The sequence below is a fragment of the Echinops telfairi genome, unplaced genomic scaffold (genome assembly GCF_000313985.2).
Source record: "Echinops telfairi isolate 266 unplaced genomic scaffold, ASM31398v2 ScPeMD7_3533;HRSCAF=4204_1, whole genome shotgun sequence".
Taxonomy (NCBI): domain Eukaryota; kingdom Metazoa; phylum Chordata; class Mammalia; order Afrosoricida; family Tenrecidae; genus Echinops; species Echinops telfairi.
Window position 1 is genome coordinate 21,056,173 of NW_022107432.1, and position 17,662 is coordinate 21,073,834.

The 17,662-nt window shown below is 44.5% G+C and overlaps 1 protein-coding gene across 8 annotated transcripts in view; it reads left to right on the top strand.

Moving 5' to 3' along the window:
- Positions 1 to 17,662, top strand: part of SUPT3H (SPT3 homolog, SAGA and STAGA complex component) — a 442,749-nt gene that overhangs the window by 310,802 nt on the left and 114,285 nt on the right. For all 8 annotated transcript variants that reach the window (XM_013006777.2, XM_045294851.1, XM_045294852.1 and 5 more), the window contains exon 6: positions 14,317 to 14,392. In XM_013006777.2, the coding sequence (XP_012862231.2) occupies positions 14,317 to 14,392 (76 nt within the window). The remainder of the gene's footprint in view (positions 1 to 14,316; positions 14,393 to 17,662) is intronic.

Genomic DNA, 17,662 nt, shown 5'->3' on the forward strand with positions numbered 1-17,662 from the left:
TGTCTCCAAGTCTCAGATTTCTCACTGGTACCTGGCTAGATGACCAGCACATGCACATTTCAAACTGGCCACTGTCATTCATAAAATTCGTCTCTCTAAAAGATATACTACTGCTAAATTTCTATGGCCAAGCATACGAAGAAAATTCTACTTAGAACCAGAAACAAAGGATTGATGGCTTACATAAATGTGTGAGTCTCGGGAAAAATGGCATAGATTGTCATGGATAAGATGGCTCGGAAAAATCTAGTTTGTATCTTTAGAAGGTACTATGGAAAATAATTGAATAATGTTTTCCACTCATTTTGTTAATCGGCTTCTTTATATTTATATTTAGAATTTTATTTCTAGGTCTTATTAAAACTCACCTTAGCTTAAGTTTTAGGGCTTGCAGTTCAATAAAAGTTACCTCCATTTTTTTTTCAGTATTTTAATCAGAACCACAATGAACATTTCAGGTAGAATAGTTTATGACAAGTATTACAGCTTTGTGCTTAGAAGTAGTAGTGCTCAGTGGATTTATTTGATCCTATAAGAAGTTTTCTATCTAAGAAAGTTTTTTAATGAACTCTCTTGGTATTTCCCTGGTGGCGAAGTAGTGACGCATTGGGCTGCTAACCCCAAGGTCAGCAGTTCGAAACCACCAACTGCTCTTCGGGAGAAAGCTAAGGCCTTCTGTTCCCACAAAGAGTTTCAGCATGTGCTGTAGGGCACCACTCTGTCCTAGAGGGACCTTGTGAGTCAATTGACTAGATGGTAGTGAGTTTGAGTGTCAGGTGTTTGGGTATGACCAACCAACGTGAACACACATGACTGAAAACCAAAATGGAATGTTGAGTGTGCACAGAAGTGCCTCAGAAGAAAGGCTTGATGATTTAGAAACAACAAACACGGCTCCACTGGGTTTAGTTGTCAATCTAGAGCAAAACCCTACGGAGCCAAGTTCTACGGACCCACATGGGCTTGCCATGACTCAACGTACATTGGGCAGCTACTTACTTAAGCTCAGTTACAGGAATCGGTCCTGTAGAGTAGAAAGAGCACGGCTTTGGACTCGGACTTCTAGATCTTTCTAGAAATGATGTCCTACTTTGATTAAAAAACCAGAGACTCTCATCAAACTACTAAAAAGACTCGACCCTGTTTAGCTTCTGGGGTTAGAAGTGATGACATATGTGGGGCAGTGGGGCTGGGTAAAACATGACAGGAGCCGGCGGTACTGTTTTTTGGCCTGTTTCCTACACATCTGAAATTATTTCAAGATAAAAACTAAAAACAAATCCAGTGAGCCTCACATTTCTTCATTTCTAAAATGGAGATGGTAGGAATGGCCGGTGGCCCTGCTGCACACAGTTGTTGAAAGGATCAAATTAGAGGCTACACAGGAAAGTAAAGATGCTGGGTTGTCTGCCACCGCGCATCCTCCTTGACTCGCCCATGTTACCACCCTTGATCTTCCCTGCCCCTTGCTGCCAGCATTGCCCTTCACTCCTTTAGAGCGCTTGTGGTTGGTTTGTTTGAGGTGAAGCCCTGTCTCACATCACCACGTTGCTAAAACAGTCCTCCTTTCTTCATCTCTGTAATCCGCTCCACACCCTCTGCAGCATGCCTTCTGCAAGCCTCCCTGCTTAAGAGCTGGGCCTAATGGCCACGGACATTTAATCAAATAACAGAGTGCATTTACTCATGAGCAAAGGCTGATTAAAATTTGGGCACTGACATCTAAGAGAATGGCAATTCCATCTTCAAATACTCTAAGAGAAACCATTCTGTTTCAGAACCATAATTACAGGTTTTGCATTGATCCCAGGGCTTTGGCTGGTCCTCCTCCTCTGGAGCCTGGAGGTAGCCTCAAGCTCAGCCCACAGGGAACACCTGATGGGCCCAAGTTCAACTGAGTTCTTCAAGAGATAGGCTCCCGCGGGGCTCACTGGGTCCTTCAGAGGCTTCAGACCCCCAAGTGTTTTCAAGACGGCTTCCATCTCTTCATTGCAACTAGACATGGGTTTTCCGACAGGGCAGACATGCCTGCTTCCTCCTGTTGGGCATTGAGGATGGTTCATATGTAATATTGAGAACCGGCTCCATTTGACTGCTGGGTTCCTCCTGTGTTCTCATGGCAAACGTTTTGGTCCAGTCTGGTGCACTTTGCTTCTCCCCAGTGACTAACCGTCCATGAGCTCTGAAAATCATGCGAGCCTTTTGTTCTGTGTCAACTCATACTTCCTGCCAGCCCTGGCTCCCAGGAAGACGTCTATTGATGAAGCGTGGTCTCTTCTGAGTCATGCAAACAGCTCAGCTAATTATGAGGAAAGGGGCGTCAGCTTTGCTACTGAGGGGTAAACAGTGGCATTTGGGTCCGCTTTGTTTCTAATCTGAACTCAGATGGTGTCCAGTTGTAAAAGCTCCTTTTCTCCCCCCCTTTCATAGGATATGTCTGGAGAATTGTCCCTGGGCCGGTGATGTCATATTGGCATGGGTGCGTAATGGCATAGACTCCATGACTCGTCTTTGTATAGTCTCCTCTTTCTTCTCGGACTTAGGAAAGTCTGTGGTGCACATTGACTGTTACACACGTCTCATTAGGCTTTCTTTAAATAGCCTCACTTTTTTCAGGATTTGGGGCCAGCCATCTTCTTCAGTGGATAATTCCTACATGAATACTGGAATCATCACCGCCCTTTTTGGTGAAGTATCAAAGGGTCATCATGTGGACAGTTTTACTTCTTAAAATACATTAAAACGATTAACTGAACCCATAGCTAGTAAAGGCTGGGTGTGCTAATCCATCATGGAGCCAGTCATCTCTGCTGCACCCCACATAGGCAGCAACCCTAGAGCCTTCGGGCAGGGGTGGGACTGTGATCAGAGGAGACGCTGGTCCTGCTGCATTGGCTCAGGAGTCCTGGCCCGTGGTGGTTAGTGTTGTAGGCTGACTCTTCCCGAAGTGCTAAGAATAAGCGTGTGGTAATGTTGGGACCAAGAAAGGTTTTCTAAATGACATGACTGGTTTCATTTACATCTTTGAGGTTGTTCAGACCGATGTGTGGCCATCAGTGGTTCCTTCAGCCTCCTGGTTGTCCCGTGAGCCTCCTATGTGAAACAACCGTTGTTTCGATACCGGGTCCTGGCACCGTGTCTGTTCCTTGGCAGGCAGACAGCATAGACCAGCACAGTGATTGCCAAAGGCTGTCCTGTGAACGTTGATGTCTTCCGTGACAGGCCCTTGAAGAGGAGAGGGGATAGGAGAGGGCGGGCGCTACATTCCCTTCCCTCTTCTCTGTGAAAGCGTCAGCTCTGGTCTCTGTTAAATGATCTATACTGCACATGCCTCCACCTGGATGAATGGAATTAAACATATCTCTTGAATACATTTTTACATGTATTTAAAATGTGCATCCACACATATACCACAGACTCTGGAGGAAGGCAGGCCCGATTTCACACTGCAGCTCAATTTCCTTGCTTAGCAACCTTGAACACGTTGCCTAAGATAGCTCAGGCTCTTCTCTACAACGGGGGTGCCATCCAGTAGTTGAGATTATTGAAAGGATGAGAAGAGATCATTCAAAGCCGCCCCCCCCCCCCTGCCATGGATACTTAGTACTGTGTCCTCACCTGCTCACCGCCTTCCCTTCACAGGGGACATTGGGCAAGTGTATGGCGACAGCTGGGTTTTCACCACCCAGGGAGCGGTCTTGGCTGCTATTAACCCCATACTGGGTAAAAGCCAGGGGTGCTGCAAAGCTTCCCACGGTGCAGAGAATTATTTGGCTCAAGATGATGTCAAGGTGGAAAAACTGTGCTGGTGGGGGTGTGGGAGGAGCAGAGGGGGGTGGCGGGGGTGTGTCAGTGGCAGGTTCCGTTGAATTGATTCCAACTCAACAGAGGAGATGAATGGCATGGTCCAGTGTTCATCTTTTAAGAGCTGACGCTGACTGTTGCGTGCAGAATTGCCTGGTGGAAAGGGAGCGTGAGAGGAACAAGACAAGAGTGGAGGCAGACAGGGCTCTCTGGGACTCGTAGTAATGCAGCCGAGGAAGTGCAGACTCACGACCGCCCAGCCTGGGCTGACTCCGCCAGCCTGTCACACAGGATAGAACTGCTGCCCCTGTAGGTTTCAGAGGCTGCGGCTCATTACAGGACGAGAAAGCGTCACCTTTCTCCCAAGAAGTGGATGGTGGTTTCACACTGCAGCTTAACAGTAGTAGTGGTGAAGGGCTTGGGAAGGCGCTCATTCCAGATTATTTCTTAGACAGGCATGGAACCCCCAAGACGATGGCCTTTGGTCACTGTGCAGGTCTGGATATGAACTCACTCTTTGTGTCCGTTTTCAGCTAAACAATAGACGGGTCTATAAAGGGAACAGTAACACTCATGAGGTAAACACACACTGGAATCATCACGCTTTTGAAATCAGAAGGGCAGCATGTTCTCAAAGGCAGAGTTCACAAGGGTTAGCACAGGAGGAGGATTGGAGACGGAAATGCAGGGAAGGCATGGGGTAAATGACAGTGCACTGTGGAGATTGCAGTCAATGAGATGAAACAAAATGTGTATGAATTGTTGGATAGAAAACGGATTCACTCGGTAAACCTTCACCCAGTGTGTAATAGAAAGGTAGAAGGAGGAGAAGGATGGAGGAAAAATGAAAGGAGGGAGGCTCATTTAAAGATAAAGCTAACAGGACTTGCTTAAAGGGTATGATTGATAAACTAAGATACAGTTTTATCTTCATATGTGAAAAGACTCTTACTGACTAAGAGTAGCAGCAAAGGAATCTCCAGGGCAGGAACCTCCCCTGCTCTGTGTAGAGCTTGTCCCCTGAGGAAGACAGGCAGTCAGGAGCCACTGACAGATGTCCTCTTCACAGGATGGTGTTTTAAAGGTGCCAGACATTCAGACAGCAAGTGAAGCCAGGCTCCCTGGAGTGTGTATGTTTGGCTGCTTAAGCACTGGATTGGGGCTAAAACAAAAGGAAAAGCTCAACAGTTCTAACTCCAAAGGGGGGTGGAAAGTATGCACTGTTGTATGCAATAATGGTTTTATGTACATAGGGATATTTTACATGCAGTATTTTAAAATGTTATCCTAAACTCAGAAGACAAAAGCCAGTTGGCATGGCGTTCGCTCTAACCATTTGTGTCCCAGTAGGACTGTACCCACAGGGTTTTCAAGGATGGGTTTTCTTGGAAGCGAGTTCCCCAGACCTCTCTTCTGAGGCACCTGGATGGACACCAACCTCCAACCTTGCAGTCAGCGCCCCGCCGTTTTATCTGGGTCCTTCAGTGTTTGTCTAGACCCATGGCTCTCCACCTTCCTCATGCCACAGCCCTCTAACACAGTTCCTCGGGACCCCCAACCAGAACATTATTTTTGTTGCTACTTCATCACTGTCATTTTGCTACTGTTATGAATCGAGCGACCCCTGTGAAAGGGTCGTTTGACACCCCCCCCCAAAGGGGTCACGACCCAGTTTGAGAACTGCTGGGCTAGACCATGCAGCCCTGCAGGCTCATCTGATCTGGGTGTGGCATAAACCTATGAGAATTTTTAAGCTTGTTGTACAGAAGACTTTATGATCTTACACATATTAACTTAGCATGTTCACTTTTTGATATCCAGCCAAACAAAAACCACAGAAAATGCTTACAGCATCCTCACTCAGGGAAATAAAAAAGGGATCAATCTTCTACTACCACTTTACATGAACTAGTTTGGACAGAAACTCAAATAGTTTTTAAAATAGTATTTGCCCATTTGCTTATTCCGGAGCATGTTTACAACTTTGGGAAAACACTAATAAAAATTGGTATAACACTAAACATGTGGATCTCCAGCTGAACATGGAGTGGGGTTGTATGGTACTCGATCACTGAAAAAAAATGATCTTTTCTCAAGAAGCACATGTTTTATCCCAGAGGAGGAGTTCTCTACTTGTGTACAATGTAGTAAATTCAACTTCAAAAAATATCAATGGACAGCAAATCATCTTTAATGGTCTGTTTTAATTTGAAATACCACTACAAGTATTTGTTTATTATATAATCAATTCATGCCCATTCCAGATATTTAAAAAACAAAAGGAAATAGTATAAGTAATATATTTAGATCCTAAGATACTAACAGAAAGATGCAATATGTTTAAATTATTGTTTTCCATAATGTCCCAGTATTGAAACTCTGTATTTAATATTTGGAAACTTTCAAGGTGATTGTGCGGGTACATCTGGAGCCCCAGTGGCCTCGTGGGTTAGGAGTCAGGCTGCTCAGTGTAATGCCAGCCACTGGAGTCCACTAGCCGTGTGGGACGCCAGGGGCCTCTCTATGTTCCAGAGCCTTTGTTATATGTTGTTATTTAATAGGAATTGGAATTATAGCCAGAGTGGCTTGGGAGAAGAGGACCCGGTCAGGAATCAGTTCCAAGTATTCCCAAATCAAGATGATGACCGAGATAGGTGTGTGGAACAGAAAAGGAAATCCCACAGGCATTTTGAGAGCGCTACTTGACCTTTGGGTAAGGGAATCTACTTAATTTCAAGCTACCCAGCAAGCAGAATGAGCACTTACTAAAGAACCAAGTGATAGCTGTGATTATCCAGGTAAATAAGCCCTCCACACTTTGTGCATCTAATTTTCTTATCATGTCAGGGATATGGTTTCCAACCTTTCAGCTTTTTTTGGAGTTTATTAATCTGTCAATGAGTATTTTGCAAATAAAAATTTAAAAAACAAACACTGTCGGCAAGTCAATACCGACTCACAGCAACTGTGTGGGACAGGGTAAAACGGCCCCGGTGGGTTTTGAAGACTAATTCGCTACAACAGCAATTTTCAACCTGTGGGTCGCAACCCCTTTGGGGGAATAGAAAGCCTCATCTTTCTCCTGTGGAGCAGCTAGTGGTTTTGAACTGATGACCTTGTGGTTCGCAGCCCAACATGTAACCCACTACACGACCAGGGCTCCAGTTTCCCAAAAATCGGGGTACCTTGACCATCACTTAGTGTGATTCGTAATTGATGTTATGCAGATTGTACCTAGCCCACGATACACATGCATGAACATCATAAACATTACACAGTTCACATGGGGGCACAATGTTGGATGCCAACCACTCCATTTGATTTTCTTGTTCACCAACCGGTTCCAACTCGCATGAGGTGTTGTTAGATGCTACCAAGCCAATTCTGACTCATAATGACCTGTCTGTATAATAAAACAGCGAAGTATTGTCTGATCCCGCGTCATTCGCACACTCGCTTCCATGTTTGAGTCCATTGTTGCAGCGTTGGGTCAGTCCATCTGTGGAGGGTCAACCTCATTTTAGCCGACCTTCTATTTTGCCAAATATATGTCCTTCTCCAAAGGGTGTGCTCTGCTAATAACATGCCCATACTCGGCAAGATGAAGTCTCTCCTAGTGCTTTGAAGGAACATTCGCGTTCTACTTCTCTAAGACAGACTTGTTCATTCTTCTGTCAGTTCCTGGTATATTCCGTATTCTTGGCCAACATAAGAGAGTGGGTAGATTACATATTGGCATGTTGCCTCCCCTATGCAGAAAGGACTTTGCATTTCAATGGTCAGACATCTAAGAGTAATCAAAATAAGATTTTTTTAAGAACCTGAGGTAGAAGTGAGAGCAGATAATCTTTCATCTTGATTTAAAAGTTATGTTCTGTGAGTCTGGGTTCCTGAAGCAAGATAAATGTCATATGTCTTGAGCCGCTGCCAAGAGATATGCCAGCACATGGCTTCTGTAGGCCTTCGGTGTGCTTCAGTGAAAGCGTGGGGAGAAAGTCAGTGGAATTGAACGCTGTATCAGTAAGTCAGCCTCAGGGCAGGGCCAAATGGGGAGTATCGCTGCTGAAAGCATTTTTCAAAACGTGAGCAGCTTCAGCTAATGCCATCCCAAGTTCAAAATTTTTCACTGAAAACTCCCTTTAAATATTATCTACCCAGAGTCTGTTGTGTTCAAGGAGCTGAACAAACAAATGGATTGCACAAGGCACTGCATTTGTAGGGATACTTGCTCCCCGGTTTTCAAGGATGTAAGATCCAGACATTGAGTACGCTGGGCATGGAATGCTGCTTTCTGAAGTTGCCATACATTAACCCGAAAAACTGCAACTTCTTAGTATGAGACAAGTACTAGTAGCATGTTGACTGTCTTCTTGCCTTTTTAAAAAGCTAGTCCAGTTGAATTTTTTAAATAGTTTGGAAATTTTCAGGAGTGATATTTTCAAAAGTCAATTTTCCATGCATGCTCCTGTAGTCGAATTTTTTTTGCCTGCCAGTGAGGTTCAGTTACTGGAAATCCACCGCATGTTAGATAGTGTGGAGTGTTTGAAAGCACTATTGTTGACACCTGAAGCAACCAGGGTGTGGGCGGAATGGGCAGATCAGGCAGCGGCGGAGCTGGATGTGCAGATCCAAGACCTGACTAATCCACGAGGACCCACCTTCACGGGGCAGTCGGAGGTCAGAGAGCATTGTTCAGTCCGAGAATCCAAGCTCAGCATGAATCAGACCTGTGATCACCCCCACTGTGATCATCCTGTGATTTTTATTTCAGAGTTAGTATTTTCTGGATCCTGTCTTTTTCGATGCATATGGTAGGGTCAGATGAACTCCCTTTTGAAGCGGCTTTTTGAAAACTCAATTTGTATGCTGTTAGTCGGTCCAGAAGAAGCAAGAGCGTAGAAGGAGAACAAGCTTTATTATCGGGCGAGCGTTTAGTAGTTCTTTCTTTGCGACAGTCTGTGTGCAGTAACCTCAGGGAGGTCATGAAGGGCCCACGTGTGACACCTATTTTCTTTGGACGTTATTGCACTTCTGTAAGTCGCCACGTCCTCCCCGGTAAAATGGAGCTATTGAAGCTCTCTTTCAATGACTGTGAGGATCAAATGAGGTTTTCCAGTAGCTACGAAGACGCCTTGATACATTGAGCCGCTCCTGGGAAAGGAGCTTGTTGGCCTTGCCTGGAAGTCGTTTCCCACTTGGAACTGTGGGCATTGCTCTTCTGGCTGAGCTTGTGATTCTTTTCCCTTGGCATCTCCCTCTGGATGTTTCCTACTGGAACAGGTGTAGAAACAGCCCTACTTATCCTGACTGGACATTGTTGGGCTACTAACCATAAGGTTGGCGGTTCAAACCCCCCAGCTGCTCTGCAGGAGAGAGATGAGGCTGTCTGCTCCCCTAAAGACTTTTAGCGTCAGAAACCCTGTATGAGTTGAAATCATCTTGATGGCAGTGGGTGGGGTTTGGGTTTGGGCGCCCTTAAGTAGGGTGGGAATGGGTGGTCTGAAGAAGACATCGCAGCAGAAAATAGGGCCTGAATAACTGATTGAGTGTGTGGACAGTGTTTCGATGAGTTAGGGGTCTTTGGCCATTATTCGTTCCGTGGTAGAACTTTTGCCTCTCCCGGATTGAATTCCTGGCCAGGGTGTTTCGTGCCCACTCGCCATCTGTCTGTCAATGGAGGCTTGCGTGTTGTCATGATGTGGTACAGGTTCCAGCAGAACTTTCAGACAAAGACAGTCTCGGGAGAAAGCCCTGGCCATCTACGTCCAGAAGTCAGTCAGTGAGAGCACTCTGTATCCCCACCGGTCATGGGCAGAGGCAAGATGGGGAAGCATTTCTTTCTGTTGGATGTGGGGTCTCCTGTGTAGGAGGCTAACTTGATAGCAGTTAAGAATAGCACTGGCTTTAAAGCTGGGCCCTCTGTGACATTCATAAAGTTTGATTACAAATCGTACTTACTCCTGGTCTTGGATCAGCCAGTCAAGGGTTTAAATACATTACTCTTGCATCCATTCATCCATCCACCCATCCATCCATCCATCCATCCATCCATCCATCCATCCATCCATCCATGTTTGCTAGTCAGTAGTGAAACCCAAGTAAATATCCAGCCTAACATTGACCAGGCACTGAGACTATAAAATGAAGCGCAGTTGCTATTTTAACAGAATGCATAATCCACGAGTCACACCTCCTTCAGGACGGGAGGTAATATGCTGGAGGATTGGAACTTTTATCAGACAAACCCTTGCCTCTTTCTAATGCTTTTGAAAACAAGTCTTGGGTAAAAGCGAGAGATAAACAAAATTCCGCATTCTGAGCATATCTGAGTCATTTTCAAGCCCTTGTTAATTTAACCATCTATGACTCATGGTTGTGTTCACTTGACCGTGCAGTGACGATCATGTGGACACGGTCTCATGTAGCACTCAAGGACATTATTAGTAGCCCCAGTGCTTCCTGACCATTTCACATCATGACACACGTAGCGCATGATCCTCTTTTTGTGCAACACCAAGATAAAGGGATGGGAAATTCGTGAGTGGACCGCAGCTGGAGGCTCTGCGTCCTCAGCCTTGCTGGGTATCGGAGGGCTGGTGGAAATCAGTATCGCTGCACGTCTAGGGGTGTTTGCAGCATCTCCATCAGGGAGACACAGTCTGTAGCTCCGAATGAGATCATGCTCAGGCCGGACCCCCTCCCCACCGCCCAGGCTCTTACCAAGTCATTTCTCTCAAACCAAAACCCCACAGCCATGGAATCAGTACTGACTCATAGCAACCCTGTCGGTCCGTGTAGACGTACCCCGTAGGTGTCCAAGACTGTACCTCTTCACAGGAGTAGAAAGTCTCATCTTTCTCCCTCATTTCTCTCAAGAGCACTTCATTTGTGATTACAGTGACTACACACGATGCTTTTTTGGTAACATTGTGTCTGGAATTTAGAGGATCCCAAAGGGGAAAGTTTGAGTGGAAAAAGTACTACAAGTTGGAGACCTTTTTATAATGAAAGGAGGCTGGGTTGGGATTTTGGAGTCCTGTGCTTCTTTTGGTCACATTTGGCGAATCACTTCTCTCTGAATCTCGGCTTCCTTATCCTGAAAAGAAGGGGGCATTGAAGAAGACGAACTGTAAGCTACCCACTAACTCTAATATGCCATTGATTGTATACTGCCCATAGCTCCCTGAACCCACTTATCACTGTGTTTCTGGGTGTGCAAGGCATTTGGTAAGCGGCCTTCCATGCACATACAAGGGTCAGCTATGTGATACTCCTCAGGTCATAGGTCACTACTCGGCTGGTGAAAGAATGACAAACTAAGGTGCCTTGTCCAGAGAAATAGGCACCAAAAAGGGGGTGTGCAATGAATGAAGCACGCTGTAATGCTTGATGAAAAGCCCTTACTTGCTTATGAGTAACGTTGACATAGAGACAGACCATTGGCTCAGCAGTTCAAAATCTTCCAACTAGCTCAGCACCTCACTTAGAGTTGACAGACCTGGAAACTTTAACCTCTTAGCGTAACCGCCCATAGCTTTCATTTCCAGAAACACAGCGGATAAAATAATGGGCTAAACGATTATGCCCAAGCCAAGTGTTTATTGCCTAAATTGATAGAACAGGTTAGTGTTGGGAATCCCTTTAAGAGCTTCCTTTCTTGCCCCATAGCCCGTTCTGCTCGATTCCATGCTGGGTGGAGGAGACTGCCTTACTGGAGAGTAACAGAGAAGACGCATTGGTGTGCATAGATAACTGAAGATGTGCTGTGTTCTGACAATAGTCATTTCATCCATTTAAATCACAGCATTTATTCATTCAGCAAACGTTTATTGCTTAGAGATGGCTCAGAGACTTTTTTAGGAGCTGGAAATCCAAACCTGCGAGGCTCCTGCTGTATAATAGGCGTGTGTTCCTCTCGGTCTGTGTTTGCATGTGGACACACACATATACAAGCTTAGATTTTGTTTGTTTTTTCAAGTAAACCTCTTCATAATTAAAGAGTAATGCAATGGCTAGGCACTCCGCTGCTAACTGAAACGTCAGCGGTTCAAACCCACAGGCTGCTCCATCGGAGAAAAATGCGGCACTCAGTTCCTGTACAGACGATAGACAGCCTTGGAAGCCCTGTGGAGCAGTTCGCTCTCCTCTGTTGCCTGGGGTCACTGTGAGTGGGAACCGACTCCCAGACAACAGAGAGATTTTATTAGTAACTGACTCTAATATGTTCAAAACGTCTAACAAAATTTTTCTATTCTTCCGACTTTCCGGCCGCAAACATTTATTGAGTAGCATGCCAGATATGTTAGAAATGATAAAAACAAACCTGATATCCATGTGTGTTAAAAACTACTTGAGGTATGTAAAAGTTTGTTCAATAATATCCATCTACTTTTATGGAAATGTCTTTCTGACACGTACACAAAAGGACACGTATGTGTGTATATATGTTTATATTTACATGTACATACGCATGAGGATTAGTCCAAAAGCATCCCTGAAAAGTCATAGAAACCTTTCCTCAACAAAAATATCCCGAAGTGTAGCTGTTGTTTCCCAACATAGCCTCCATCTTCCAAAGTGATGTGTCCGTCTCTCCGAATCTTTCCCCCCAAATCCTGTGCTCTGATTGATATGTTACCAGATGAGGTTGGTACCCTTGCAAGGACTCTTTGAATTGGGGAGACAAAATGAAGTCTGAAGGGTGAGGATCCGGGTTGGAAGATGGATAGGGTAAGGTTTCCCAACACAAGTCTCTTTGGATAGCCCTGGAAGAATGAGTATATTGTTATTGTATGGGGGGTGGGGGCAGCAAGGGGGGCAATTCCTGGGCCTGACTCTCCTGGCCTTTTCCTTCCTCATACACCTCCTTGATGGACCCGTGTCCTTCAAGAAGATCTATCCAGATGACGGCTGGGGAACCCCTAAGAGAGTGCCTTAACCGGAGTTGCTCGCACGGAAGTGGCCCAGCAGCACCCCTCTGAAGCCGCTGTGTGCCTCGGAACTTCCTTGGGAAGCATCCTAAGAAGACTAAGACGGGTGTGTTGCTGGCGGAGGAAACTCGCGTGCGGCCATCCACAGATGGCAGCGGCATGTTTAAGTGTATTTGTTCATTTTAAATATCATGATGCGTGTAAGAACTGGTACTCTGGAAGCAACACGTCTTTCGTATGCCCTCACCCAACAGCACAGCAGCAAGATGTCGACCTGCTTGTCCATGCTCAACAAAGGCCACTTGAAACCTCGGGGGACCCAGCAAGAGAAGTCTGGATTTGTCTCCTCCTACACCTCTTCCTGTGACTGTGATTGTGTGGGAGGGAGATAGGAGGAGAGATGGGAAGAAAGAGGAAGGATTGGAAAAAAAAACAAAAATCCCTCACTGGTCTCAGGTGGGACCACTCCCTCACTGCCTTCAAGTCACAGGGCTAATATATTTTCAGCTTCACTGGGGCTGTCCCCTCGGCCGTATTCTGCGGCTCTGTGGACCGGCACCCTTATTCACCTGACCGATCACTGGAGTGGAAGCTCACCGTCCACCCAAGCCAGTGGCAGCAACAAACAAATAATATCCATTTAAAAAATACAAAAATGTCCACAGGCCTTAGGAGAAGTGGTACTTATATTTTCCAAAGACTGTGATAAAGATAACTTCAAAGTTTTTCCAAACTTGGTGTTTGAGTGTGTAAGTGTGTGTGTGTGTGTGTGTGGTGGGGGTAGTAAAATCTCGGACTTTTCCCCTTTCCTGACCAGAAATTCCTTCCAAGAAGTACCAGCCAGTCTCGTTGCAAAATGCTTCCCTTCCCAAGGAAGCGGAAGTGGTCATACTCTTTCCCACCAAACTGGGTGAATTATAATTATCCTACCTCTTGTGGACAATGAGGCAGCAAACATCTGCTGTGCTGAATCAAAAACCCACGACAGGAACAAAACCAAACTCTGAATCATACCTGGACTCGGATGAAAGAATTCCTGTTGTGTTTACCTTTTTCTTTATTTTCTTCACAATTTACAACATGGCTCTGTTAATTCCGGCTCCCGGCTCTCACGAGGGGAAATGTATGGGTTCTATTGGCTGACTCTTCTTTGAGCCTTAGAAAACACAACTTCAAGGCAGAGGGATAATAGTAGTTAATAACAATTTTTCAGTTTGATTTATTATTTTCCTTCACGTGGTTTGTGTTTGGCTTTTTTCCCCTTTTCCTTTAAAAAGATGGTATGTGAGAAAATTTAGAAGTATAAAATCTAAGAACCAAAGCTCTTCAGTTTTCCCCTTCACTGTAGTAACAGTCACAGAGGGTCAGAAATGGTATTTTGAACTTCATTTCCAAAAGAAACAGGCTTTGCATCCACTGTTCTGTACCACGACTTATGCAATCCTGTGTTTATGGTGGCACTAAAAGGTTGACTTAGGATAAGGAACAGACAAACAAGACATCAGTCCTAGGATTAGCGGTGAAAGCCATTTATAATGATTTACTTACTGCCAAATTGTGTCTCTTTATTCTTGCCCATCAGAGAGCAGAAAGACAAACCAGAATGATGGATTCAGCGCAATATGCAGAATTTTGTGAAAGTCGGCAATTAAGTTTCTGTAAGTAAGCATTTCACGTGCAGATCATTATAGGTGGAAGAGAGTGTGTGTTGCAGATGTGCTAATGTCCGGCAAGATCTCTTGTTCCTTAGCAGTTGGAGGATTGACGTAAGTATAGTTCTTATTGGTATAGAAACAGCCCCTGCATTGCTCTGGAGCGCCTGTAAAAGAGTTTCCCCCAAGCCACGATTTCAACCTTCAAAGTATTAGAAGCTCTAAAGGGTGCTTGTAACACACAGAGCCATGGTAATTATCCACAATGCTTTCAGTCCCCCCCCAAAAAAATCAATTTTATTTTCCAAATTCTGAGTCACATTTACACAAACCATGCTGATTGGATTTGCCCCAAATGGAAGCTGATAGTAGGGTCATGACATTTCAGAGTCCCCCGCGTCAATGAGTAGACCCAACTCTCCCTGTCATCTGGGCACGAGCATGTTCACACAGGGCACAGGTCAGTTGACTCTTCCATGTGGCTATTCTGTGTCAGCAGTCTTCCTCAGCCCTGTGTCAGGAACATGTGCAGCGTGTGGCAAAATGAGTGCTTCCCTGGCACGCCCCAGCAGTGCAACCAAAAGTACAGAAAGACCCTTGATAAATAGTGGGCTGGATTGTAAGCGAAATACCCCCACAGCCGCGGCTCGGGGATGAGTCAGGCTCTCGGAGTAAAGGTCAGAGAGAGAGAGAGTGTGATGAAAAGTCCGGTGACAAGCATGACAAAGGGGCGTATGACCCCCGTCTGAGGAATGACACAACAATGGTGTCTTTACACGAAAAAGCATTATGCGGTCACACTAACAATGCACTGGACATGGAAAAAGAAATCGAGAGCTTCATTTATAGATCCGAAAGTGCAAATAAATGACACATGTCAAATAGTGCCCCATGTAAATGTCAGTGAAATATAGGAAAGCAAATTGTGGAAGATGTTTGCCCCCTAACTAAATATACTTTCCAACTGGACTATTTGGCATCGTACATCTGTGAAGCAATAAGTCAGTGACGCTTCAGTTCATGGCAATTTCAGCAAATGAGAGGGTTTTGTATTGTAATTTTTAGGTTTAAAAATGGCATTCAAGACCTTTATAAATATAAATCTCTAGCTCATAAAGTCGCAGTGATATTGAGTTGTTTGGGTTTTTTTTTTTTCCGAATTATATTTTGAAAGTTAATTGTCTTAGAGGAGGCAAAGTCCCCAAATAGGTCTTTTCTTTGAAAAGCAGTTTTTTGGCGTATGTGTTTTGTTTTGTTTTATTTTGTTTTAGGAACTCTTCGTTTTCTCTTTGTAATGCAATAATAAACTGCAGTAGGTTTATTGTGAATACTTTCCTGCTCTACACAGCAGTTGTATAAATAGTTTGTGATGCTTTTTGTTTTTTCTTTAAAGGGAAAGGATTTGGTCATTTAAAAATATTGTTTTTTATGGTGCCCAGGGGTGATTCCTCATGAAACCTTGATGGGAAGATCTATGTTGTGTTCCAGGGGACTGTGGTTGGGAATATTAGCAGCCTAGCAGGTCAGCAGATTCAGAAACAATTCCCACACTGGTCAGCGTCTTTGGACCTTTGCTTTCCTCTCCTTCCTGAAAACCCAGGACACCTGGCTTGTGAGTCTGCCAGGTGTGTCTTCTTAAATGCCTGCTCACAGCACTCACCAATTGGGGTTTCTGCTACAATTTATATAATCACATCTCTCTAGCAGTAAAGGCTGAAAGCAAGCTAACCAGAAGACCCTGGCCGAATTTGCCTTTCTTTTGTTTGGCTGGATTTGTGTAAGTCGGATAGTCAATCCCCCACAGTCTGCTTTCCTCTCATAGTCTTATCAATTCACCAGCGTTTTCTTCTGGTTAGAATTTGTTCAGTCTTTTTTTTGACCCCTTTTGTGGCTTTGGTTAACAGTTGGTATCTAGAATTTTCTTTTCAATTCCTCTCGAAGTTTCTGTGTGTTTTTGTTGATGAATTCCAACAGTGTATATGTGTTTAGTTACGCATACATTTGGGCGTATATCTGCTGTCTTTTTGTATTTTAAACCTGCTGTACTTTTCCTCTTGTACATCCTGTTCAGTTGGTTGGATTTTCTTTATTTGCCTTCCACCAGTTTGAGGTTTTTATATTCTCTTCACATTGTTAGCAGTCTTCTGCAGAACCCACGACACAGCCGGGGCTTCTTGTATTATTTGAGCCACATTCTTAAATTTTCAGGAGGTATCCCTGCCTTAATATTGTTTTAAGTTGATAATGAATTTCTAGACTTCTCTCTGCTTCTTTTTATTTTCCTTAAGGGTCGTTGAGAGTTTAAAACATACGTATTTGACCCCTGTACTTAAATGATAGTTTAGCTGGGTAGAGAACTGTAGGCTGATTGTTATTGGTGGAAGTATTCTCTGTAGCTGAGTTTCTTAAACTGTGGGTTGCAGTCCCCTATGGGCTGGCATAATTGAATGTGGGGCTGATGAAAAATTTGGTAACAGTAAAAGGTTTCTGAACACACAACCACCAAAGAATTATCCAAAATCTAGCTGGTAACAAATCTGAGGGGCTTCAGCCAGTGCTTGCCAGTGTTGCAAGTTCCTCGGGTGATAAGGAGTGGAGAGTGGGGAAAGTTTAAGAAGTCCTGGTCTATTCTGCATCTCTTGTAAGTAAGAAGCCTGCGGTCAGTCTACTTGTTGTTCTTTAGTTTCCTTTTTGTAGAAATGGAGACCAAGATATGTGCTTGCAGGTCCCGTGGTGGGTAGGATGTGAGAACTGAACTGGCAAACCGTAGCTGCACAGTAAATGTCTACAGAAAGACGGGAAGGACACACAGACCCAATGTGGAGGCTGCATGGAAAACTGTGTTTTCAGAGGCTGGCTATTTTCCATGAAAAAGCAACAACAACAAAAATACCATCAAAAAACAGTGCTCTTGAGGATGCTGACGTTGAAGGATTTCTCCAGAATAGAATGTTACGTAGAACACTGAGGGAAAGATTGATGAGAAGAGCTGGTGTAGAAGCCATGAAATAGCATGCAGGGATGAGGGAATGGATTCTTAAAAGGCATGTAAATTTGCTTGTGATCACTGATGATAAAGATACAAAGTATAAGCACTAACCTTTAAATTTTGTAAGAAATTTTATGTAAAGTTGTTGTAACTCAGCACAGCCTGAAAACACAGGGCGTGCCCAGAAGCTGACCATTCTAGCACCTTTTGGTCTTGGGTCAGGAGTCTATTTAAATTGCTGGTCAGTTTCCAAATAACCTTTTCTCCTGAGCAGAGTCCCCTCAGCT